Genomic DNA, 27,010 nt, shown 5'->3' on the forward strand with positions numbered 1-27,010 from the left:
GGAATGTTTATATCAAACTTCTCTGATAAGAGTTTGGGATGAAAGATATATAAGCAATTAACAGATATATGTAAGACCAAAAGTCAATCTGTAATAGATAAATGGTCCAAGCAGATGAACCAACAGTGTTCAAAAGAAGAATTGTGAACTATTAACCATATGAAAGAATGCTCCAGATCGCTAATAATTAGAGAAATGTACATCAAAACAACCTGGAGGTTTTAATCCACACTCAACAAACTAACAAAAGATGGGAAGAGTCTGTGTTAGACGGGGGTTATAGGAGGATAGCTATATAGTAGCTAGTAGATAGTTATGTAGTAGCTAGTACATACTGAGCTGTTGGTGGAATGAAGAATCAGTATAGCCATTTTGGAAAGCAATTTGGATTTATACAAGTAAAATGACTAAAATATACCTACCTTTTGATTCCACTATTTTATTTATATCCCAAAGAGGCCACTGGGGCAAAAAGACAAGAAGAAAGCCCCTGTATATACTAAAATATCTTTAGCATATCTTTTTATGATAACAAAGAATTAGAAATAAAGTAGATGTCCATGAACAGGAGAATGGTTAAATCAATTATGGTGCATGAATATAATGGAATTTTACTGTGCTTTAAGAAATGATACATATGATAAATTGATGCAGTGACATATGCAATCAAGAAAATGATGCATGCACTTGTACAACCTATATCAAATTACTTCCCTTCCAATTGAGGGGGTAGAGGGAGGAGGGAGAGAATTTGAAACTCAAAATTTTAAAAACAAATGTTAAAAATTGTTTTTACATGTAAAAATTGGAAAAATTGATTTTTACATAGAAAAAAGAAAAAAATTAAAGAAAACAATGCATGCAATGACTTACAACAATGTAAATGGGAAAAGCAACTGCAAAGAAAAAGTCAAAAGTGAATGCTGCCACATTATGCAGAATAAGCATGGCTTGAAGGAAGAGATTTAAGAAGTCATCCCTATTCCCACCCCTTTGCAGAGGTGGGAGATCTGTAAGTGTAGTATATTGCATATATTTTCAGACTTTTTCAGTGTATAGATGAGTTTTGCTGATTTTTTCTTCTTCCCTTTTTTCTTTTAATTTTGCCTTTAAAATACTATTTGTTACATAGCTTGCCTCTGGGAGGAGGAAGGGAAAGAAGAGGGATACTGAAAGAAAATTTGGTGTTTAAAAAAAATAATAAAAAAAAACAAAAAAGAGCATCAAGTTAAGCTAGAATGGGCAAAATTCAGAAACTGGAATAAGTGTAGTTTTTAGTACATCCCTGAGGGGGATCAATTTTAAGGGGGGGATTGGGGGAGAGGGGAAAGGGAACAATAAGGTCCTGGCTTTGTCCCTGACTTGCTCACCTTCTTTTACTTCCCCCTTTGACCAGAGAAGAACTTCTTGAGTTTCAAAGGGTCTATAAGTTATTAAACCTCCCACCCTCCCTAGAGTTTCTTAGCCACACCCCTGTAATGTCTCAAGGCAGTGTCTTGAGGGAGAGAGAAGGCAAAACCAAGCTGGACTCACAGATCAACAAGGAACCCAGAAACTATACCTTGCCTAAGGGGAATTTCTTGAACACCCCCAAAACAGGAGAAAAAAAACTTCTAGAAACCAAGAGCTCTGAGTTACCGCTTACCCTTTGTTGCACATGCTCTCAATTTGAAGTCTTTTCCCCCAGGTCTCTCTGTAAGTCCATGTCACCAACTTTTAGGGGGCTGAGCCACAGGCATTATAGAATTATCCCAACACTTCAGGGCATCCCTTTGGAGCTAATGTAGCTGCCTAAGTTCTGAGTTTGGGATACATTGGTGAGAGTGAGAATTGATGTAAGGATCCTCAGATCCTTATAATGTTTCCATTAAAACAAAAATTACATGCTGGACTTGGATATAGGAAAATCTGGATTCAAAGTCCGCCATACTAACCCATCCAAGCCATATTACTGTGGGCAAATCACTCTCAACTATCGGCAGCTCCCTAAGAATTGTCTAAATTACAGTCTCAATGAAATTCTTGATCTATTTAGAGCTCATTTTCAGCAATCCTTCAGCATGAAATTGCATACATAGAATTGAAATTACAGTTAATACTATTGCCAACGGGATTTTTTTAAAACTGCCTGATGATCTTACAGTCTGACTAAAAGGGGAACTTTGGGATAATAAATGTTGGCATTTGAATAGGTACTGGGAGGGAGGCTATCCCTATAAGACATGTTCAAGAATAAATAAAAGATGTATATGTTTGAGATGGGGCTTCACCCGCCCCTCCCCCCCCAACATACACACTTTTTTTGTCTGCTTTTGCTATTCTATCCAGTAGCAAAGGTAGCATCCATGACTTTTCAACCCTGAACTCTGGGTCTCTAAACTTTTGTTCCCTAATGTTCCACATGGGTGACTAAGTATGGAATCAATTAACATTTAAAGCTGTCAATGGCAAAGGCATATTTTAAATAGGAGCTGGAATAGCTTGCTCAAATATTGATTTGCATCCTACTTTCCCTAAGCTTAAAGACTATTATAATCACAAAAACTTACCTCTCCTGGGAGCAAGCATTATAAGAGGAATCAAGAGACTTTGATTGACCAAGGGACTTTAGTCCAGGAGCTGTTTCCTATTAACAATTAACCAGCCAATTCAATTAGTTCTTAGTAAAGGCATTTATTAAACTTGTACAGGAACATATCCCCACAAATACACACAGTGTCTACGCGAAGAGTGAACTCAAATTTAGAATATAAAAACAATGAGGTATAGATGTATGCTATGGCAAGAATAACTCATAACTCCTGGTACTATAGGGCCTAGAAGTCCTTTCTTTCTTAGCACAGAGCTCTCCTTGGGTACAGCTGTTCTCCTGAGTAGACTGCTCAGCTGTGCTGCCCAGGTGCGCTCCTTTGTATGTCTGGCTCTCTTCTCTGCTGCCAGGGATGTTCTTCAAAGCTATTTCTTCCTTCCTACCTCTCTATATCCATATCTGCGTGTGTGTGTGTGTGCGTGTGTGCATGCGTGTGTGTGTGTGTGTGTGTGTGTGTGTGTGTGTTCCCTATAGTGTCTTCTACTGGTCTAATAGCTCCCTTTCAAAGCTCCATGGTTAATGGAATAGAAGGGAGAAAGAAAGTTCTTCTACTACCCTCCTCAAGGAGTCTCCACAACACATATCTGCCTCACTTACAAACTCTCATCTACTTTAACTTTGGAACTCTAAAATTACTCCAGGGTTTAGCTATTTAAAGCCCTCTAAGGCAGGATAATTTGTTCAGCCAGTTGCATTGCTCCCTTCTTGACTCAATGGAGAGGTGTTCACAGCTCATAAAGGGATCTAGGCTTAGACACATCTCTAGAGTCAATTTAACACCTCATTAACACGCTATGATTACATTCTAGGCCTTCTGTGACTGCATCAAATGAGATGAGGAGAGGAATTCCCTCCCTTGAATTAGGATCAAAAAGATGGATATTGGATATGAAAGAGTTTGTTCCAATCAAGCAATGAGATCAGTGAGATCAGAGAAAGGGGAGTCAATGAGTGTCCATAGTTTGATAACTGCAAAATTGCAAAAAGGCAAATTTAGACTTGATAAGCAGGAAACATTCCTAACCTTTAGAGCTATCCAAAAGTGGAATAAGCATGCTTTGGAAGGTAGTGTTTCCCCCTTACTGGAAGTCTTCCAGTAAAGGCTGAATGACCACTTGATGGGAAATTGTAGAGGTGGTTTTTGATTGGGTACAGATTGGATTAATGACCTGAGTTCAGGTCCTGGCTACCACTAGCTATGTGATCTTTGTTGTTCTTTTAATCATTTATTTATCTATTTATTTATAAGATTTGTGTGTGGGGTGATTATTTTGAGTTTCAAACTTTTTCCCTCCTTCTATTCCCCACCCATTCATTGACAAGGAAAACAATACCCATTATACATGTCAAGTCATGCAAAACAGATTTCCATACTAGCCATGTTGAAAAGAAAAAAGAAGAAAAAGAAGGTAAAAAAAGCATGCACTTGCATGCAAAATCCTGCACTCAGGATTCATCAGTTATCCACCATTTGGAGATAGATAGCATTTTTTCATCACAAGTCCTTTGTATTGCAGATCATTGTATCTATCTGCTTGTAGCTATGTGATTTTAGGCAAAGTGCTTTGCCTTCCTGGCCCTGTAAAATGAGGTGTTTAGATTGTATGATGTCCAAGGTCTCTTCTTGCTCGGAAATTCTTTGCCTGGTCCAGGGTGGCTGTTCTTCTCAGCTCCCATAGGTTCAATCATCATCTCTATCTATACTGATGACTCCTAGTCCTATAGATCCAATCCCAGTGTCTCTCCTGAGTTCTTATCACACATAACTAGCTGCCTATTGCACATTTTGGAGTGAATATCCCACAGGCATCTAAACTCAATAGATCCAAAGCACAACTTATTCTCTTTCCCCCAGACTCTTGTTCCCTTCTCACCCCGGACTCTACTTCCAAGCTTCTCTATTTCTTCTAAAAGCTCCACCATCTTTTGAGGATCCTGGTTTGCCACCTTTGAATCATTCTTCACTAGTCACTAGCTCTTATCCTCCACCTTCAGTCTGATGCCAAATCTCATCAGTTCTATTCTTCAGTATCTGTTACCTCAATCCACTTCTTCCACTGGGAAAGCCATCACCCTAATTCATGAGCTCATCACTCTCACCTATGCTGTTACAATGACCTCCTTTACTTTGTCTCACCCTTTCCCATTCTACCCCCTCATAGCCACTGCTGTTGTTGTTCAGTTGAATCCAATTCTTTGTGACCCCATTTGGGGTTTTATTGGCAAAGATACTGGGGTGGTTTGCCATTTCCATCTCCAGCTCGTTTTACAGAGGAGAAAATTGAGGCAGAGTTAAGTGACACGAAGATATTAGGAGACACCCTGTTTTCCAGAGCTAAGGCCTAGCAAGCGAGCTGTGCCCTGAGTTGGCATAACAACAATCCTTTGTGCTCACCCTCTGGAGGATCTCAGCCATAGCAAAATCCCAGAATTGTTTTATATAATCATTGCCGTGCTTTGGCCAGTACCAGGTATTCTCTGAGTTCAGACAAGCACTTCCTGTATCCATGTTCTGGTCATGAAGTCCTACTACGAATCAAACTTATGTCATTGTTGCTGTTACCCCCTCATTGTCAGGGCTACAGCTCACTTGTGTAACCATAGGCATAAGTATTGAGATCTCCCCACACTGTCCTGGATCTCCCCCAAACACACACTCATACACAAAGTAGGGGCAGGGCTCCAGCACATGTATCTTTGCTTGCAAGACATTTCCCTCACTTTGAAATTAAGCTTCTGTTTGATTCCTGACTTTCCTGTCTCTAGCCTGCTCTGTTCGGTTCTGGCCACCCACATATTCTAAGTTGGTTCCCTCTGGTTGACAGTGACTTGCCCAGGGTCACCCAGCTAGAAGTGTCTGAGGCTAGATTTGAACCTAGGAAGATGAGTCTTCCTGACTCCAGGCCCTGTACTCTATGCTGCCCCAGTGAAATATCTAAAGCACAGGTCAGACCTGTCATTCCACTTCTCAGGAAGTTCCAGTGGCTCTGTATTGCTCCTACGAGAAGAAGCAATCCCCTTTCTTTGGCATTTAATGCCTCTGACAACCTACTTCCAATCTACCTTCCTTGGCTTTGTTTACATGCTCCCCTTCACCTTTATTCTAGCTAAGATGTCTTGCTGCTCCTTCCACATGGTACTTTACTTCCAGTCTTTGTGCCTTTATATAAGTGTGTCCCCATCTCCTTGAATCTACTCCCTTCTTCCCTTAGTCTCCTGGAATCTTTAACTTCTTTCAAAATTCAGTTCAAGGATAAGCTCCAATTTTTTGAGACATGCCTTCTTCCTTCAAGAATTATCTTGATTTTCTTGGCATATAGTTTGTATATATTTATATGTGTACATATCTCTCCTTTCAAAACATAAGCTCTTTGAGAGCAGGGTCTGTCCCATTTCTGTCTACCTACATACACCAAATGAGTGCCTGTTCACATCCGGCACTTGATCAATGTTTGAAGCTAGCTTGTTTGATTCTTCCATATCACCCAGCAGAGATAAAGCTGGAATTCTAGGGTACTGAATTTCAGAAAGAGCCCCTTTTCCTGATTCCCCTAATGCTTAGTGCCCCTCCTCCGCCTTTGTATTAATTCATATATGGCCCGCATTTACTAATCTGTGAACATATATCCCCCCAGAAGAATGGAAACTCTTTTAATCAAACAAGCAACAAACATTTTTGACTGTGTCAGACATTGTGCCAGGTTCTGGGGATACAAAGACAGAAATGAAAGTCTCTGTCCTCAAGCAGTTTACATTCTGTAGGGGAAAATAACGTGTATATTACATATAAGTAATTACATATAAATATACACACAAAATGAATACAAGGTAAGTTGATAGGTACTAATAGCTGGGAAAATGTGTGCGGACAAGAAAACCCACTTATAGGACAAAGCATTGGAACTGAACTTGGAAGGACGTTCTAGGGAGTCTAAGAGACAGAGTGAGCAGGAAATGTATTCCAGGTATAAGGGACAGGTTATAGTGTAATGGATATCATGTTGAAGGGATATCATGGCAATTTAGCTGGACTGAAGTAAAGAGAACAGGGTGGATGCAAGAGACACTGCAGAGGTCAAAGTCACAAAACTCAGAAAGTTGAATGGACACGGGGATAGGGAAGAGTGAAGAGTGGGAGATGACTCCAAGTTTGAAAAGTGGAGTGACTTTGAAGGCCCCATGGGCAGAAATAAGAAAGTTTGGAAGAGGGGTAGGTTTGGAGGGAAAATGGATTTTGTTTTTGGATATGGTGAATTTGAGGTACTTATAGGAAACCCAATTCAAAATGTGAACTAGAAAGTTCCTAATGAAGGGAACCAGATCCCCAGGTAAACTGGGCACACCTCCTTTGTTCTACATGGTCCTGTAATTCAAGTGCCATTTGCCCAATATTTGTGCTACTTATGAGGAAAGGGGAGTTAGTTGGCAGAAGATTTCTCCCTGTTCCTGCTTACTCTCCATTGCTTTTGACTTTATGCATTCAGACCGGATTTATCAACATGCTAAATGATCAGTTTATCAACATTACTCTCAACCCACTAAATACCTGAAGCAAATTTGGAAAGTTTGATTATAGTGAGTGCAATATCATTATGTACAAATGTAGCACTTTGCAAAGTCTTCAGGGTCCCTAACCACACTGCCAATACCCTTCACTGAATTGGTAGTTAGAGGAGTTCTGTTCAGTGTGCCAGGGCTTTATCTAAGGAATCAAGACTAAAAAACTTGAATTCCACTTCTTAGAGCATGGCTGGATGGTGACAGGTGGGAGTAAGTACAGCAGATGACAAGGAGATGGCAATCCTGGTTACCATTTCTGAAATATGGATTCATTCACAAGAGTAAAGCCATAAACAAATGTGAAGAACAGCTGGCTACCAAGTAGAAATAAGAATTTAGCTTAATAACTGACCCAGTAACACTATCCCTATATGTTACTTAACTTCTCTGCGCCTAAGCTTCCTCATTTGTAAATTAAGAGGGTTGTACTGGATGAGCCCTAATGTTCCTTTCTGCATTAACATTCTTTGATTCTAAGAAGATAATCCTTAGCAAGTTAATGGTTCCCTACTTCCACTTGAGAATTCAGGTTCTTCCCCCCCCCCCAAATAGGATTTCTATCCCATTATATTCATATATTCCACAGAAATTAGTAGGCTTCCTAAAATTGTTTTAAGTAATTATTTTAGCTCTCCCAGTATCCCAGCATACACTCAATTTTAGCTGCCACAGCCTCTGCTAACAAACAGAATCTCAGAATAAGAAGGAAATATCAAATTGGCTTTGTGCCTCTAGGCTTTGCAGAGGTTTCTTCTACAGCAGTCAGTACCAATTCAGATCAAATAGGCGACCACCTTCTCCGACTACCAGTTTGACCTGTCATCAGAGTAGATTACAATATATATGGTATAGTTCATAGGGCATGAAAAAGGGTTTTCCTCCCTGATTCCCTGCCCCTTAAAAGAAAAAAGTAAAAAACACCTTCACTCACATTACCAGCCTCCCATACTGTCTGAAATGTGTCCAGTATTAATGCTAAAAGATGATCTAGATAGTTTTCCCCACATTCCCATTTTACAGATGAAGAAACTAGGCCCAAGAGGCTGTGACCTTGTTCAAGGTCATACAGACAGCCAATCCTGCCAGTGTCAGAAAACCTACTATCGATGCAGCACTTTTTACAATCATCCTTTTTTAAAAATGAAAATGTCCCCAGAGCAAACAGGGTGTGAATGATTGTGAATGAATTTGTCAGATCACTTTTCTCCTAATGCTGAGCTCTGACAACTGCAGGAATGGTGGTGTTGATGGGGGAGGGCAGCAGGTAGGAGCAGAGTGTGGGAAGTGGGTCCGGAATTGCCTAGGGAAGGCAGGTCTAAATAGGTTACCATAGTAGGAAGCATTCCGGTACTCGACCCTAGACAGCAGTTGGGGAGGGTATCAGAAGGTTGACAGGAGCTTTGACAAGAAGAGGAGAACTGAACTGAAGAAAGTCTTTCCTTCCCAGTTTCTCCTTCTAGCTCTGGTAGGAAGCAGTTATGCAGTAAACCTATTCTATCCTACAAATGCGATTCATGGAATCATAAGCGCATTAGATGAGGAAAAAACCTTCAGAAATCATCTCCTCCAATACCCTCCCTCTCGACCCCTTTCATTTTTACAAAATAAGACACCAAGGCCCTGAGATGACAGAGACCGTAAGATTCAAAGCTGGAAGAATCCACAAAATTAATCAAATCACACACACACGTCATTTTACAGATGAGTAGACTGAGGCCCTGAAAGGTGATTCCCAAGGTCATACACGGACTTGGAGACAGGGGTGAGGCTAGAACACCAGGTGAAGCAGTACGGATCTTCCCAAGCCTAGATGTGGAAAAAAGCAGCCTGCTCGTGGAAGATTTCCATCCCAGCTCTGAGCACGCTGGAGGTGTGGGTGGCTCCCATAGCTTCTGGGTAAAGCACCTCATTTCTAAGTGCTTAACTGGACCCACTGCAGCTATTTTCTCATACGTATGCCCGTCACACAGGGCCGTTCGGGAGAGGGAGGAGGGAGCGCCCGGGGAGGGGAAGAGAAATGAATTTCTCCCCATTGAAAGCTAACCCTGAGAGATCAGCTCTCGTCCGAGCAATCCGGGAGGCTGCACCGCTTCCGCACGAAGCCGCCCGCTTAAACACCCGCACCCTCGCATCCACAGCAAGCCCGCGGCTCCCGGGGGTCCAGGCCCTGGGGGACCCTGGCAGGGCGGCCCAGCGCCCGGGGAGGAGGAGTCCGGGGAGGAGCCAGGGAAGGGAGCCCGGGTGTCGGGTTGCTCCGGTAACTGTGACGTGCCGGGGCCGTGGGCGGGGCAAGGAGGCAGGTTGCATATTTTAGGAAGTGAGGAGTAGGCGCCAGCTTTAGCTGCAGTGGGGACTGGGGCGCGGAGGAGGAGGCGGACACGTGGCAACTGCAGCAGAAGCAGCGGCGGCCGCAGCAGCCCCAGGCAGCCGGAGGGGAGCGGGCCGCGCCCCGGTCGCCCCTTAGCCAGCCCCGGCCCCGGCTCCAGCTCCTCTCGGCCCGGCGCCGGGAGTTAATCCCTTTACCTGTTTGACTCAGAGCCGCCAGGTCCCGGCCCAGCAGGCACCAGATCACCGCAGCCATGGGGAAGGGGGTGAGTGGCGTTCCTTTCTCCCGGCCCGGAGCACAGCCGAGCCGAGCCGAGCCGAGCCGGGCCAAGCCGAGCCGGGCCGGGCCGCCTGGGGAGGAGAAGGAGGAAGAGGGGGGAGCGAGCGCTACGCACAGCTACCGCGCCGGAGGAGGAGGAGAAGGAAGTGGAGGAGAGGGAGACTGCGGCAAAGGGGGTGGGGTGGCACTAGGAAGGGGGGAAAGAGGAAGAGGAAGATGATGTGAGTCTGGGACGGGGCAGGAGAGCTAAGCGGTAGCTCTGGAAAGGAGAGGGATTTGGAAGTGGGGATGGGGAGAAGAGTGAAAAGCGGAGCGCAGGTTGGAGGTAGTGGGAACTCAAAGGCAGATTGGGATAGCTAGGGGCCCTGGGCCGGGAGAGGAGGGAAAAGTGGGCAGCCGCCGGGCATGGAGCTGGTGGCGGCGGCCGGGAGGCTGGGAGGGGGGCCCCCCCGGGCAAGGCGGCCTAGGGCGGTCCCAGTGAAGAAGCCGGCTGCCAGCTCCCTCCATCCCTGAATGACCCGTTTCCCCGCCCTCACCTCCCGCCTCTCTCCCTCCCTTCCCTCTCGCACGGTGCGCCCACAGGGCGAGAACTCTCTTCCCTCTCCTCCCGCCTCCCCTGGGGACGCCTGACTCGCCGGCCGAAGCTGGCTTGTCTCTCCGCCGCGCCTTTGCGCGCGGCCGCCACCCTGGCGCTGCTTGGATGGAGCGCGAGGAGGGAGGCAGCAATGGAGGGAGTCCAGTCTCTCCCCTGGAAACAACTAACTACCCTGTAAGGCCTCCTCCCTACCCCCAACTCCTGAGAGGGAGGGGGAGAACCACCTCTAGGTTTTCCCTTCCTGCTGAGCCGCCCCAGCCTCTGGCTCTTGCCAGCTCGGATGTGCCTTCTCTGCCCAGAAGTAACCTGGAAGATATACTTATTGGGTGCTTGCACCATCCTTTTAAGAAGGTGGGGCTGGCACACCGGTGGGCTTGCTTTCTTGTGTAAGTCTCTGAGAACCTGTATATATATGTATCCTCCTCCCTTCCTTGCTCTGCGATGGGTAGCTTACCCTCCGTGCCCATTCCTGGCTATCGAAGAGCAGTCCCCCTAATCGCTTGGAACTGGGTTCCTCAGACTAGAGTACGGCCCAGGGAAGTGGAGAGGATTGGGTTGAAAAAAAGAAATCCCGGTCCCTGCCCTCCAAGAGTTCACTGTCAGCTAATTGTGACCTATGATGAAACGACTTCACTTTCTCAGAATTATCCCCACGAGTACAAAAGTGACTATTCAGTTTTGGAAGCATGTAGATTTGGGCGAGATTAATGAGGGCAGCACTCCTTCAGAAAAAATGCCTTTTAGATCAGATTTTGAAGGCACTGCTGTGCCTGGGGATGGGTCATTTATTAAGTTTTATTTACTGCCTGCTGCCTGCCAGTATTTTTGCCTTTAAGCTTTTGGGGATACAAAGAAAGGCAAAAGCTGATTCTTGGCCCCAGAGCTCAAATTCTAAAGAGAAAGACAATGTGCCAACAAGTATGTGCATGCAAGATGTAGACTGTGTAAATGCCAGGTCATCTCCAAGGCAAGGTACTCCAGTAGGGGGAAGAAGACTGATGCAGGAATCTGGAACCTTAAAGAATGCTGGGGTGCGGAGAGGGAGCACATTTGAGCATGGGGGACAACCAGTAAAAAAGGCAAGGAGGGGGAAAAGACATCCCTTGTGGGAGAAATAGAATTGCACCAATCTCTCCTCCTCTGGCCTTAGATAAGGAATTGTAGTGGGTCACATCTCTTTACCTCTTGCCCTGTAGACAACAATCTCTAATCCTTACCTTAATTCAGCAAGCTCATCACCTCCTGGGCACCATGCTAGCCCTGGGGGAGATAAAAAGATGAGTTAAGATAGAATCCTGACCTCAAAGAGTTTACAACATTAGTCATATCAAAGAGGGCAAAATTCCAATACAAAAAAATAACTGGTGCTTTGTACCTCCTTGAGGGATGGAATGGATGCCTGTGTGTGTGTGTGTGTGTGTGTGTGTGTGTGTGTGTGTGTAGAACATTACACAAATGTCCAAATTATGCTACAGATTGAGTACCCCCAAAGTCTAGGTATAAATTAGGTGGCATCTTTTAAAGTACAGATGTTTAGAATTATTCATCTCCAAATAGCAGTTTATCTTTGGAAAGGTCATAAATGTAAAGATTTGGGGAAAATATTCAAGGAAGTATTAAGTCATATTCAGTGTTCTTTCTGACAACACACTTGCAGGTTTAGATTTCTGAGTATTTGGTGTCAAAAGACCTTTCAAAATATAGCTGGAGAATTAACTTGTTTTCCTGTCAGGTGTCTTATGGGTAAACCTTTCATTGTAAATTACAAATACCCTGAACTGTTAAATGGGATCCTAGGCTGCTGAATTTTAATAAATGTTTTTGGTGCTCTGCTAAGTTGAATGAGATATTTGGGCTTGCATGGGGGGGGGAGTGGCAGGCAGGTTATGTGGTGGTTTTTGATGGGTGAGAGGACATAAAAGGTTTTTTTGTATCTTCTCCCTCCCTCAACTCCCTCCCAACTCGCCACCCCTCAGTGATTTAATGTGATAATCCAAATGTTCAGAAGACTTTCATGAAGAAGCTTTGGGATTTTTCCATATGGGGATTAAAATGTGGGTGGAGGGGTTGACCAAAAGGCCTGTCGATAATTGGTTTACCAGGAAGCCTAGGCTAGCAGCTAATTTTTTTAAGGTCATTGTTGAGTTAGCTATGCCTTTCTCAGTTCTGCTCCCCTCTACACCCCACTTTTTAAAGGTCAAGGGATATAGATGATGGCTCTTAATATTTATTTGCATATATAATAGTCTCTGAAAGAACTGAATTTTGCTCTAGTTCTCCTCATTGAAGAAGGAATGAATCATTATTACCTAGACAACTTAAAAAACTGAATTCAATCAAGTTTTTACTTGGCACTTGGGCAAAACAGTTCTGCCATAAGTCGGAGGTCACTGGATTTGGAGTCAGAACTTGGTTGGGTTCAAATCCGAGCCCTGCTATTTGTTACTTGTGTGACCTTGGGTATACTCTATAGGCCTCAATTTCCTTATCTGTGAAATGAAGGGTGACCTCTAAAGTACTTTTGCAACTCTAAATTTATGATCCTGTTACTTTACCTGGTCCATGTTACTTTTCATTTCCCTCGCTCCCTTAAAAAAATCTCCATAAGAGATGTTTATGTATTGCCTTTAGAAACTGAATTTAAAAAAAAATGTTTAAAACCTTAAGAAAGTGGTTTCTTTTATTCCTTGGTCTTGCTTAGAGCTTCTTTGCAATCACTGGCTGTGTGTTTGAATATTAACTTTGATAATTAACTGGAAAAGTATTCTACCCAGAGGAGTGATTTTAAAAATCTCTGAAGATTGCACAAGCCAGCCAACAAGCCGTCAGCAGAAATCCTAGTTGTATTGTAACATTATCAGCTGCCCTTTTGGAGCGCAACTTGAAAGTGTGACTAAATGCCCGCTGGCTGTTAATAAAACCTGGTACTTTAGACTTGAAAAATTGTAAATGGAGCCTTGAGTGGAAAGTTTGCATGGGCCTGGCCACATGCAAGCTGAATTATGGCAGGAACTAGTCATTCAAACCTGAGGCGTGGAGGAGAGCCGAGTTCTGGATTGCATCACACCCTTGCCTAGTGATTGTTCAGTGTGTTACATTGTAACATCCTGGTGGCCTCCCGGGTTCTCTGTGTACCTTTCTGCAAGGGTGTAACTGTTCTGGGTTACTTACTGTTTGCTAATGTGTAGAACTGCTTACCAGTAACTTGGTAGCACTGAGGTGACTAGCCCTTTCTTTAAATTCGTACATTTCCTCCAGGTTATAGATCAATTACTAAGATTAAAAAAAAAAAACCTGAAGGTTGTCTAAGTTAGTGTGCCACCCCCCTTTTCCATGGTAAGACTCCTCTCCCCCCATGCTAATCATGACAATCATCTGGGGACAAGTTTGGTCTTTTTTCAAAGGTTGGTTAGTAAGGTGCCCCCAAGTTGGCACCCATCCTTGCTTCCTCCTCAGCGCCTGCCCTTTAAAATAAAAAATAACTGGAAACTTGTTTGACCAGTAAATTCTTAATTGTAAGTTTATTTGGCTACATTCACACCTCACTAAGATTCCGGTTATAATCCATGGAAACTCTAATCCACATTGGAAAAAATATATGTAGGGAAGGGTGGAAGGATGGATGATTGATCCAGACTCAGAAAAGACTATTTGGGAGAGGAAAACAAATGGAAATGCTGGTTTATAATCAGTTTTTTACTGAGGAATAGAGGGGGCTTTCATTTTTAACTGAAATTTATGATATGGGGATGAGATCATGGGATAAAGAGGGCAAAAGGAAAAAATTAATCCAGCCAGAGTAAAATCCTAACCCAGCCAATAATAATTTTGGGCTTCTCATTATCTCAGAGCATCCAGGAGTGTAGTGGGGAAAAACTCTGACATTAGAAGACCTAGGTATGAGTCTCTTATGCCACTCGGCTTTGTGACCTTGGGCAAGTCATTTGGAAAGGACAGTGACAATATAGACTTTTTTAAGATGTAGAAAACTTGCATACTCCTTTGGTCTTCAATACAATTTCATGAGGTGGGTGATTTTATTACTCCCACTTTATAGATGAGAAAAACTGAGGCACTGAGATTAAGTGATTTGCCACAGAGCCACAGAGCTAGTAACTGTCTGGGGCAGGATTTGAACTTCACTTGTCCTGATTTCTCAGATCCCATGAATACTCTTTCCCATTGGGTCACATGATTTTTGTGGGGATCAAGTAAAAGGATATGTGAGGCAATTTGTAACCACAAAGCCCTGCTACTATGTTTTCCCGCATTATCATTATTAGTAATATCTTTGAGTTTGAGTCTTTGAACTTTTCAGATGGTGCTTTCTGGATTTAAAAATGCATTTCTATCTCTTGCTGAGTGCTCTGCAAACCCCACTCCTTTTTTTTAAACCAGCTATTCAGCTTTCCAAATTGGGGGTATAAGCCAACATGTTTTTTGCCATAGCTTCCTTCTGTGGTGGTCTAACACCAAATGAGGCCACAAGGTGGCGCAGTGATGAGGTGCTGGACCTGGGGTCAGGGAGACCCCTGTTCAAACCTGGCCTCAGACAATTACTAGCTGCGTGAGCCTGGATAAGTCACTTAGTCTCTGTTTGCCTTAGTTTCTTCATCTGTAAAATGAGTGTAACAATATATAGCACTTGCCTCTTAGAGTTGTTCTGAGGATCAAATGACATTTGGGGGCAGGTAGGTGGTACAGTGGATAGAGCACCAGGGCAGGAGCCAGGAGGACCTGAGTTCAAATCTCACCTCAGACACTTGACACTCACTAGCTGTGTGACCTTGGGCAAGTCACTTAACCCCAATTGCCTCATCCTGGGTCATCTCCAGTCATCCTGATGAATATCTGGTCACTGGATTCAGATAGCTCTGGAGGAGAAGTGAGGCTGGTGACCTGCACAGCCCTCCCTCGCTCAAAACAAAGTCAAGTGCAAGTCATGTCGTTATTTCTCTAATGGCATGGTCTTCTTTGGCAACGAAGGATGAACACACTCAACACCAAGCGAGAAAAAGCACTAATGTCAAATCAGATGAACCTCTGTGACGCGTGTTTAGAATGCTTAAGTTTGGGCAAGGAGACATAATACTCAGACTCTTCCTCCCATTGCTTTCATGTCTGTGTTTCTGGATTGAGACAGACTACTACATTGTGAATTCATTTTGTATGTGCCATGTTCCAAGTTTTATGGAAAACATAATCCAGAGTTTTTTTCCCTTGTCCTTTTTAAAAAGTTTACTTCATTAAGGTCCAAAATACACACATTGTACATACACACACCACACACACACACACACACACACACGACAAGCCCTAATAGGTTCCCAGGTTTGGATTCTAAAAATGGCTTTGAGTTTCTAATTTCAGGAAACATCCTTCTGTTCTCCCATCTTTCAGTTTTCTTTTTCTTTCTGAAATCAGGAAGGAGTACTGAAGCAAGTTTGAACTTTCTCTTGTTGCTTTGGATTGCCTGGATGAGAGGAAATGTATGCTTTGGCTGAAGTCATCGAGAAAATGTTCTTTGCATATGACTCACTTCATTAGTTGTACTGAATTTTTTCAAGGCTTTGGAAAATGTCTTTTCATTCCTTTGATTTATTGTGATATACTTAGGGTAGGTAACGAATAGAACCTGGAAGGTACCAGAACATCCTACCCACCCCCACCCCCCTTGGGCTCATTTTGCATTCTGATCCTCAGGCACTGGCCTAGATTTGGTAGAATATTAGCCCTGGAGGGAACCTGTATCGTTAGTCCAACCTGCTCATTTTATAGATGAGAAAAGTTGGTGAAAGGACTGACTCCTCAGTCACCAGCCTGTGTAGGAGCAGTCAGGACTAGAATCTAGATGCAGAAGTGACTGCCTCCCCTGGTTTCTAGCAAAAAGCAGTGCTGAATGAATGAAATGCAACTGTGAATGTTACAAATTCTATCAACAGATTTTATTTGCAGTCCATTTAGAAAGATTATCTGGTTAGTTTCTACTAACAATTACAAATTTAAATCTCTGAACAAACCCTTTGTTTTGGACTTTAGTCTTTACATTTTGGTCATCAGTGTTTACATACATAGTATTAGATTTTCCCATAAGTCTGTGGGAGAAGATGGCTGTGTTTTTTTCTTGTATATTTTCACTGAAACTACCTTTTATGCATTCCCCACCCCACCCCAATATTTCTGCTCAGGTGCCCAAGAAACATCCAGGGTAATTAAGAAATTTTTTGTTGTCGTTGCCACTTGGTTTTACATTAATTTTTTTATCAACTTTCTCCATCTAATGAGCCATCCTATGTATTAAAGGTTAAAAAAGAAAGGGGAAAAACAGTTCAGCAAAAACACCTAGTGGGGGGAGACTTTGGTTTACCATCTCAGTAATGTACAAAGACTCCTTTTCCCTGGATTCAAACTTGGTTATCATAATTATAGTATTTGGGTTTTTTTGTTTCTTTGGGATTGTTTTTGTTTGCTATTTTCATTTGCATTATGTGCAGTGTTTTCTTAGTTCTGCTTGATTCTCCCTACACTGATTCACATAAGTTTTTCTATGATTCTCAGAATTTCAGTATTAATTTCTTACATAGTCCATAGAACCCTAAATGTGCCTCTTACATGTAACATAATTTGTCTGTTTGTTTCCCAGTTGATGAATTACCTTCCATTTCACTGCTTCCACAAAGTCTTGCTCTGAATATTGAGGAGGGGATGGAACCTTTGAATTTTGACCTTAGGGTATATGCCTAGTGCAGTGAATCATGTTATCAACATGTCTTTAGGATCCGGCACAGCAGAAGTCCTTGTCTTATGTTTGTTTTTTAAAAGATTTGTTTAGTCTTAAAACTCCTAAACCTCAATATGATCAGTGCTTACTCCCTTAGATGACTTTAGTTAGACTTTATTCCATCTCTGTGGGCTACTTCATCTCTATGGGCCTCAGTTTCCTCATCGAAAAGTGAGGGGAGTTGCACTAGACAACTGTGCTCCTCAGTGAAGTACATTTTGGAAAGTCCTCTTGTGTAAAAGTTGCAGCAGCTGCCTTGAGCATCAGCCAGATTTGGCCTAAGAGAACTTGAAAAGATAGAGAGGTGGGGAGGAGAGCAGAATGAGTCCCATTTGTTGACTTGACTTATCTATCCCAAATAGATCAAGTACAATGGGCATTCTTTGGATAAACCTCAACTATTCCTTCAGTATCTGGAAAACAATGAAGCCAAGTCTTCAGAATATCAGAATAATGTGCCTTTTTCTAAGAAAATAGTTTGATTTGCCTGTGCTGTAGAATGATTTAAGCTCCCTAAGAGTTGGAACTGGCTTATCTTTGTAGGCCCAATACCTCCTAGCAGAGTGCTCTTAGTGGGTATTTTAATACCCACTTAGTGGGTACTTTAATAAATGTTCTCCAATAAAAAAAAGTGTTTGAATCTTGGGGAGAAACAGCCTTTTGTTTTAAGGAGGATAAACAAACCCCAAAAGAAGGGGTTAGAGCCTGCTAGTTAAGAATTTAAAGATAAGCCATTTTTCTTGTTTTAAGCCTTGTTTATTTAGGGGTGAGAGACCAGCTGGTAAAGGCTTACTTACTCTTCTTCCCTCGGGCAGCTACTATCCTGTCTCCTGCTGGGTGACTGGCTGACACCCAAGTCTGGAGATACTGTATGGGTATGAAACAAAAGGAGTTCACTCTGTTTACCAGATCATGTTCTCCAGGATTTCTCCCCACCTATGGAGGGTGGGGGAGAAGAAATGGAGACTTAATGTCATCCTAGGAACCCCATCTGTGGCGGAGAAAAGTTTGTAACAAGTGCAGTTAATGATTTTGCAAAAGGGGCTTGGAATATGAATCATAGATTAATTCACATTTATACGAACCTTAGTTCTTTGCTGTACTCTTTACAAGTATTCTCTCCATTTTACAGATGAAGAAATCAAGCTCTTTTCCTTTCTTTTTCCCTTCCTCGGCTGTTTCTTGGTCTTCGGGACCCTGGTTAAGTCTTGTACATGTATTCGTATTTCCTTCTTGAGTTATTCTTGTAACATCCTTCAAAACAACCTGGGTTCAAAACCTGGTGCTGTCATTTAAATGACCTTGGGCAGGTCATTTAAACTCTAGGCCTTAATCTCCTGAAAATCTCAAAGATCCAGTTCAGCTCCAAATCTATAATCCCATAGAATAAGGAAGGATTGAATCTTCAGAAACTGGGAAACACTTCCTCCTTTATGTAAGAGAGAACTAAAACACAGATTGAGTAAGAAGTGACTGCTGACCTTTGAATGAAAAGTCAGGACAAATTTTAATTTCTTGATTCAATACTAGTTGCCTTCTTCCCCTCAGTGCTGCAGACACACTCTTGTTTGGATAAATTTATTTTACCCATCCTCTATCCCACTCTGACCTCTATCAGTAGTTTCAGGGAGGGGGCAGTATGAGAGTCAGGGGACTTTAGACTATCAAGTTCTCACAGTATAATGGGGAAGCAGGCTTGAACCTTCTCTGATTCCCTTCCTCCCTCTCTCTTTCCCTTCCCCAGGCTGGAAATGTTCCACAAACAACTAAGACAACAAGGGTTTTATATCCACTACTGAAGTATAAGTTCCTAAAGGGGAGGATATATTTTTAAATGAATTTTTTGACTAAATTAGCTTCCTTTCACAAGTTCCGGACCCTGACTTGTCTGAAGCCCCCTTTCTGTTGGATTCCTTTGCCCATCATCTTCTCAGGAAACGAACAGGAGAGAAGAGGGTCTAAGAGATGTCTACCCAAACCTACACCACTGGTGTGCTTTGAGTGAATAGGTTGGTGGGTTTTCTGGGTAGTAGCTCGGGGAAGACCTTGGTTCAGATTTTGCAATTGATCCTCAAGCTGGCTGATGCAGTAGGTCTGAGATGCAGGGATATTGACATCTATCTAACATGGAGGATTTTACTCATCTCTAGCCCAAGCTACAGAGAAGAGGTGGAAGCAATGAGAATGGAATAGCTGTCCTGCCCTTCTTCTGGGAGCCAGTCTGCTTAAATACAACAGATCTGTCCAAATAAGACAAACCTAAATTTGAAAGGGAAAGAAATCAGAATTGTGAAAACCACTTTTCTATTGCTTCTAAATCATCTCTGCCCTTTTCTTAAAACGATTTTATGTTGAACATTCTTTTGATTTTTCTTTTTAACATGCAGAAATGGCCAAAGAAAGGGAGAAATGCTAGGACGCCTTACTGGATTCCAATTCAGAGCTCGTTTTCTCGCTGATGTGCTATTCTGGGAGAGTCAGTTATTTTGTAAATCAGTCTAAAAATCTAAGAGACCTTACCGCACTGGGTTTGGAGTCAGAGGACTCTTATTAGACAAGTCCATAAAATGAATGATGAGTATATATTTTTAAAAAATGCTACCTGTGTCTACCAGGTACTGGCCACGTTACACTTTTAGGTTTGCAAAGCACCTTACAAGTGTTAATTTCATTTGATCCTCACAAAAAGGTGTAGGTACTATGATTGTCCCCATTTTCAGATGAGAAAACAGACACAAAGATGTTAAGTAACTTGCACAGTCTGAGGCAAGATTTGAATCAAGTCCAAGCCTAGCACTCTATCCATAGCACCACCTATCTATCTACAGTCTGAGGCAGTGGAGATAGCAAACCAACAACCCTAAAAAACCCAGGCGAGCTAGATTTTCAGGGTTCCTTTCAGCTCCATGTCCTAGTCCTGTGATCCACAGCTTTTCTAGAACCTAGATAAAAATACTTTTTCCCTAATTTAGCAGCAGAAATGGGGGTGGGAAGGCCCAGTAATTAAACACATCATCAAAATTAATTGGAGTACCAGAATTTTGACTTGGGGAGATTTCTAGAGGCGTTTCGATTGCATTTTTTATATCAAACTATCTCTAAACAGGTAATTTGAAGCTTTGAGCTCCAGGAGGGCTTCCCAAGGACCCTGCCTTAATAATTCCTTCCCATTGCAGTCCCTGCTTCCTAGTTCTATGGTACTCTATTGTAGGAAAGAATGTCAAGAATGTTTCCTCTATCTTTAGACCTATTTTATTCTTAGCAGATAAGATAGAGACTGAACTAGAGAATTGCCCTTTCCTTTGGAAGAAGCCTTCTGTTGTACTTTCACTCCCAGCTGCTGACCTTTAAAATGTAATGGCCCTTTGATGTAAACTTGTCTTTTATTACGTATGTAGTTCAAGGCCTTTTTTCCTTTGATTTGATTTTCTTAAAAGGATTAGGGGGTGAGGTTATTGACTATTGACCTTAAGTTATTTATACCGGGGCTTTTCTCCCCAAGTTCAAATAGATAACAAATCTACACTATATTTTTCAAGACTAGGCTTTATATTGAAAAATGGACCTATAGTTAGCAAATGTTTGTTTCACATGTAATTTAATGATTACTTCACAAGCAATATAATGATTGCTCTGTTATGAGAATGCACGCTTTTCATTAAAACCAAGCCAATATTGTTTGCAAAATGATCATTTAAAATAAATCACTTTGTGTACATTTTGGTAGGCAGCAGACCCATCCGAGGAAGGAGTCCTCTCCCCATATCTAGTCAGCTGCCAAGTGTGGTCAGTTCTCCCTCTATGACGCCTTGCCCAGGATAATGCGGTACTTTCCTAATTGATATGCCTTACCTCTCTTCCCCATTTGCTGAAGCCCAGACCTAGTCTGTCTTTCATCCCTCTCCCCCACACCCTGCAAAGAAGTTTCAGTGGCTCTCCATTCTGAGATCAAACACATACTCCTTTATTTTGTGTGTGTGTGTGTGTGCGTGTGCGTGTGCGTGTGCGTGTGCCCCTTCACAAATCTGGCTTAGACCAATCTTTTCAGAGTGACTTCGTGTTCTAATTCGTGTACTCTGTGGCCCAGCCAAAACTACCTGCTGCCTCCCAAGCCTCTTCTGGCTCAGCCAAACTAAGACTTGGGACACCCTGTATTTTATATTTTTTTATCTGTATATGTTTAGTTTTTTTTTTCCCCATCCCTACCCCCAGTAGAACATCAACCCCTTGAGGACAGGTTCCTTTTTTGTCTTTGTATCTCCAGCACCTAGCAAATATATTTCTATTTAGGCACAGGCGAAATGTATCGATTTTAGAGTTTGGATTTTGTTGAAATCATTTTTCCGAAGTTTAAACCATTTTCTTCTGATGTTCGTTTGGCCAAACCTTCTCCAATTTGAGTCAGCACAAAGGTTCTAGTGTCCTGTGAAGGGACTCAGGCGTTGGGGGTTTGGGAGGGTGGAAGGAAGATTCTAAATTTAGACTAGAATCAACATCTAAAAATTGGTACAGTTCTTAAGTGGTGTAGGTGGATCCTGTGAATTGGGTGACAGTGCACACACTTTCTACATCCTGCTTATGTCAAAACATTTGCAGTGAACATGTTCCTTTCTCTAGGTTTTATTTTCATTCTGCAGGTTGGCAGGGGAGCTCCTCCCACCCCACCCCACCCCAAGCGTCCTCCCTCCAAACTTTTTCATAAGGGGGGGAAGACTCAATCATTCTCTTCTTTAAAAAAGAAATTTAAGTCGTCTTCAGTAACACCTTTTTTTGTTCTCATGTGAATGCTAAAAAAAGATTTTACTTTGGGACTTGTGATTTCTTCTCTTGGTATAGCTACAGTCCTCAAAATAGGAAAGAAAATACCATGCAGCTTGTCTTGGTTTTCAGATTGAAGAGAGGCTGGGAATTGAGGATGTTCCCACCCTCATCCATCCACTGGAAACCACCAGAATGGCAAAGTGGTCCTTATAGCTTTCCTACTTGTCTCCTCTAAGCTCATCTCTGCCAAATCTCCCAGGATGAGTCCTTTGGAAGTGATCATTACAAGAAAAGTAGATATAGCCATAGCCACTGGGACACCAGACGATAATCATAGAACAAAGCAAGACTGTAATCTACCCTCATATTTGACAGATGATCAAAAAACAAAGTAAATCTAGACTCAGTACTCTTGTTAAGATTGTAATTTACATCTCTTGACCATTTATTTCAGCCTTTTTATGCTATACTATGCTGGCCTGTTGTAAAAATCTACAGAACTTGTTTAGTTTGGAATCCTCTGGTTGAGGTATCATTTGGCATTGTCCAGAGGACCAACTTTAAAGATTTTTCTCCCTTATCCCAAAATAGGTCGGACGTGATAAATATGAGCCCGCAGCAGTGTCAGAGCATGGAGATAAAAAAAAGGCCAAAAAGGAGAAGGACATGGATGAACTTAAGAAGGAAGTCTCAATGGTAAGACCTTTTGGAGGTTGGTATACAGGTACTATGCACTGTTGCTTTTAAAATCCTCTTTGAAAATTGGCTTCCAGTTCACAGAACCAGTTTATGTATGGCATTCTTGGTGAATGGAGGAGTATGGGGTAACACTTGTCAGGGTGTGTTGTAGAAGGGAATTCTCATTCATGGATGGCTTAAACAAGATGGCTTCTGGAATCCCTACCAAGTTGGTAGCTTCTGTGCTTCAAATAGAATTGCAAGATTTTAGAACTTGGAAAGGAACTCTCAGGACATTCAGTTTTGAGGTCACATTCCAGACTTAAAATTATGGCAAAAAGGGTATTGTTATGTCAGTAGAAATGGCAACATTGGTCAACACACTTGCAGCTTGGCATCTCTCTTGGATATCTGAATGAACAATTAGAGACCTGGCCTTTCCAAGATGCTTCTTTATATTTATAGGTTGGAAAGGTCTCAGGCTCACAACTTTTTTGTATGGGGGAAGAAGCATCTCTCTTGGATGATCCAAGTTTCAGTTGAGATCACTTGAGAAACAAAAGATTTGACCATATTTCAGTTGGCAAGTTATGTAGATCAACTTTGATATCAACTTTGTTTTTCATGAAATTGAGGAAGCCTTAGTCTTTAAGTGGATAAGGAAAGTTTATTAGCTGAGCTAATAGTGTTTTAAGTAGTAATTTTTGCCGCTTATTTATCTCAGGATTTACTTGTTTTTTCAGGAAGACCATAAACTTAGCCTAGATGAGCTTCACCGAAAATACGGAACAGACCTGACCCGGGTAAGTACAGTTTTTTAATAGTCAGACCTGTGGTGGCCATATTCTCTCTCCCTTTATCATATGCTCTTTTTCAAAATACTTGAGTATTTTAAATAAATCAGTTTTGCATTTGACTTCTTTTGCTTATTACTAACTAAAAAATTTTCTTTAAGATTCATATTAGTCCAAAAGAAAAATAGTCCCAAAGCTCAAAATGCTTCCTGTGACCGTACAAACTTTTAAAGGAATACATGCCTCCCAGGCTTTCCAAACCTTGAAATGATGGAAAGATCAGAGATAAGCCTGCTCCAATGTACAAATCAGATCAATTTGATTTGTGCTGAGTGCTAGGGGTGGGTACAGAGACAAGTCAATCAGTCCTTTCCCTAAAGGAGCTAAGTAAGATTCTAAGAATCTTCTGAAGGGGGATATAAGGCAGTGGTAGGTAGAAGGTAGAAGTCTTTTTAAATCGTATTTAGAAACCCTAGGGAGTTAGGGCATGACATGGTCAGATAGATTTTGCTTCTCCCATTCATCCATTTTGGTCTACTATAAGGAACACAGTAGTGCATCCAGAAACAATAGTATGCATAAATTACTTTTAAAAAGTCAGTTGTCAAAGTTTTCTGACTTCAGGTATTTATAACAAAGCTTAATAAGTATGTAACCTATTTATATATGTATTAATAAAAGAAAGATGTTTTTGAAAGGTTACTTAACTTTTTAAAGAAAATAATTTAAAGAAAATTTACTTAACTTTGATATGGAGGCTTTTCTTATCAGCTACTTATTCAGAGAGCAAAAGGAAGCGATATAATTTCTTTACGTTTTTGTTTTATTTCTATATTATATCTACAGATTATCCTCATTCCCTAGGAGTTCTCTTGTAACCATGTAAAATAATTAAGTAAAACTAACAAGATAGTGTCCTCATGTCCAGCAGTATTTCACATCTGTTGGCAACTCCCTATTAAATTCTTTTTAATTAACAAAAATCTATTTTTTTCCCCACCTGATTGAAAATAAGGGGGAAAAAATTTCCTCATTGGCCATATACAAACATATAATGTCATATATGTAAAATGTCTCTTTCTGTGTCCTAAGTCCGTCACCTCTCTCAGGTATGTTTCATCCTTAGCACTCTGGGGTTTCCTTGCTGGCAGTTTCTGGAGCACAGTGACATTCTTCTCAGGAGCCTTTTGCAAGCAGGCAACTCTCTTAGAGTGAGATTCCTCACCCGGAACCTGAAACACATTAAATTATTTGAAGTCAGACCATGACAAATGGGAGAGGGCTCTTTCTGTGTTCTGGAGGTTTCTCACTGTTGACATTGCATGGCCCTTCAGTGACACCATAGACAGGGATGAACCCTGCCAGCTAGGATTAGGTTATCAGGGTGTAAGGCCTGGTGCTAAGGTTATTTGAAGAACTCAAGATGGAGTTGTTTCCCCTAGCATTTTGTCATCACCTTGTAGCCCTAGAGCCAGAAGGAATTTCAGAAACTTCTCTGGTCCAATCCTTTTCATTTTACATTTGAGGAAATAGCCCCAGGGAAGTTACGCAATTTGCCCAAGGTTGTATATGGGTAAATAGTACATGTGAACCTAGGTCCTCATGACTGTTTTCTGGCTCTATGACAAACATGCCTTCTTCATTCTTCACGTCAGGGTCTAACAACTGCTCGTGCTGCAGAAATTCTGGCCCGAGATGGCCCAAATGCCCTCACACCTCCTCCCACCACTCCCGAATGGGTCAAATTCTGTCGGCAGCTCTTTGGGGGGTTCTCCATGTTGCTGTGGATCGGTGCTGTTCTCTGCTTCTTGGCCTACGGGATCCAAGCTGCCACTGAAGAGGAGCCACAGAATGATAATGTGAGTTCCCCTTCATTTCCTGGTTGGGTGACCCAGGTACATGTAAGGCCCAAGTGTCTGTTTCTTTATTACCTGCCTTCCCTTTCCCTTCTCATTTTCAAGCACTGTTAGTGATGTCTCTGTGAAAAGCTAGTGTCAGTAACTTGTCTGTCTTTCTTTTTACAGGGCTCTCTTTCTCTCTCATTCTCTCTCTGCCAGACCCCTCAGCTTTTCCTTCTCGCCTTCTACCTCTAATTACTGTCTTCATATACTCCCTTCCGTCCCCATCCTGCAAAGCACGGACAAAGTGCCACTTCACCCTGTACTTTGCCATTGTGAACCAGCCATTCTGCTTACTATGACTTTGGAACCTGGCATCCTTGCCCATGCGAGGCAGCCCCTGCTCCCCAACGGTGTTGATGATATTCCACTGATCAGGTCGAAGAGCTATGCTCAATCAAGCGTCTATTAATAGTAGCCCACATCTCACTTAGCCTCAGCTGTTTTGGAGTCAGTCAGTCATTCTTCCCAAACTCTGTATGTTATTGGGAAGAAGACCCTCATTTTAAGAAAGCAGAGGAAGAAACTGAGCTGTGGAGGGGCTCATCAGAATAGAGAGAACTCTAAAAAAACAACTCCAATCATCTAGTCCAGTTCCCCAAATTTTACAAACGATGAAATTGAGTCTTTTGCCGAAAGTCACACAGGTATTACAGAAGTGGGATTTAAGTCTAGCTCTTCATCCACTGTACCCCACGCACTTCTCATTTGTGACTTCCCCAAACATCGTAGCAAGATAGTGATGCAATCCCTAGACAAGTAGTTCTCATTCTTACTAATCTGATCATCTAAGGACCTTGTAGTTATAGAGGGTCAATCAAAGCTTTCAGCTAAATGAAACAGCACCAGGTCCATTATCTCAAAACTGAAACTTGAGGCTCCCCTAGTTCATGTTTTTGTCCACTAACTCTCAATTTCATCTTTCACCTTGTAACTGTCAGTAAGTTGAACAGAAGGCTGCCACGTATTTGGTCACTGAGCATCCTTCACTCATTTGATTCGTTCCTTTCCAGCTTTACCTTGGTGTGGTCCTGTCTGCTGTGGTCATCATCACTGGCTGCTTCTCTTACTACCAAGAAGCAAAGAGTTCAAAAATCATGGAGTCCTTCAAAAACATGGTTCCACAGGTAACCAGTCCTTCTATGGTCCATTTCCCAGTTCTCACCTGGGGCGTTGACTAGCCTAGGAATGTTCACTGCCTTGGTGTTCTGGTTCTCCCTAGTATTGATGCATAACTGATTTTAAGATAGTCAAGGATTCCTTCAAACCAGGTCTGTTTTCTTTAACCCTGGAAAACGATATGCTAGCCTACTTACTGTACTGCCCACCAGTAGGATCGCTGAGGAAAGCACTTTGTAAAACTCTTTGAGGGAGAGGGGAAAATAAACAACAGTTAAACATATTTTAGAGAACCAATCAGTTACATATTAGTGGTAGATTCAGCCCTTATAATTTGCTGATTTTTATGTTTTTAGACCAGTGAGTTTTTCCCATTGTTAATGATGTAAACTATTTCCTCCCAAAGCAAGCCCTTGTGATTCGAAATGGTGAAAAAATAAGCATCAATGCTGAAGAGGTTGTAGTTGGGGATCTAGTAGAGGTGAAAGGAGGTGACCGAATCCCAGCTGATCTCCGAATCATTTCTGCAAATGGATGTAAAGTAGGTTGAGTTTTTGTTTTCTTCGTGTCTACTCTGTGCCCCAACTGTTGCCATATTTCTGTTGCTTAGGCTGACGAAAGGAGGAGTA

The 27,010-nt window shown here is 42.1% G+C and overlaps 1 protein-coding gene across 1 annotated transcript in view; it reads left to right on the forward strand.

Moving 5' to 3' along the window:
* Positions 1 to 9,433: 9,433 nt before the first annotated feature.
* ATP1A1 (ATPase Na+/K+ transporting subunit alpha 1) overlaps positions 9,434 to 27,010 on the forward strand; it is a 35,902-nt gene continuing 18,325 nt past the window's right edge. The window contains exons 1-6 of the mRNA XM_072644458.1: positions 9,434 to 9,741; positions 22,484 to 22,588; positions 23,314 to 23,373; positions 25,020 to 25,223; positions 26,276 to 26,389; positions 26,788 to 26,922. Of these exons, the coding sequence (XP_072500559.1) occupies positions 9,730 to 9,741; positions 22,484 to 22,588; positions 23,314 to 23,373; positions 25,020 to 25,223; positions 26,276 to 26,389; positions 26,788 to 26,922 (630 nt within the window). The 5' untranslated portion in view covers positions 9,434 to 9,729. The remainder of the gene's footprint in view (positions 9,742 to 22,483; positions 22,589 to 23,313; positions 23,374 to 25,019; positions 25,224 to 26,275; positions 26,390 to 26,787; positions 26,923 to 27,010) is intronic.

Source organism: Notamacropus eugenii, chromosome 2, assembly GCF_028372415.1.
Source record: "Notamacropus eugenii isolate mMacEug1 chromosome 2, mMacEug1.pri_v2, whole genome shotgun sequence".
NCBI lineage: Eukaryota > Metazoa > Chordata > Mammalia > Diprotodontia > Macropodidae > Notamacropus > Notamacropus eugenii.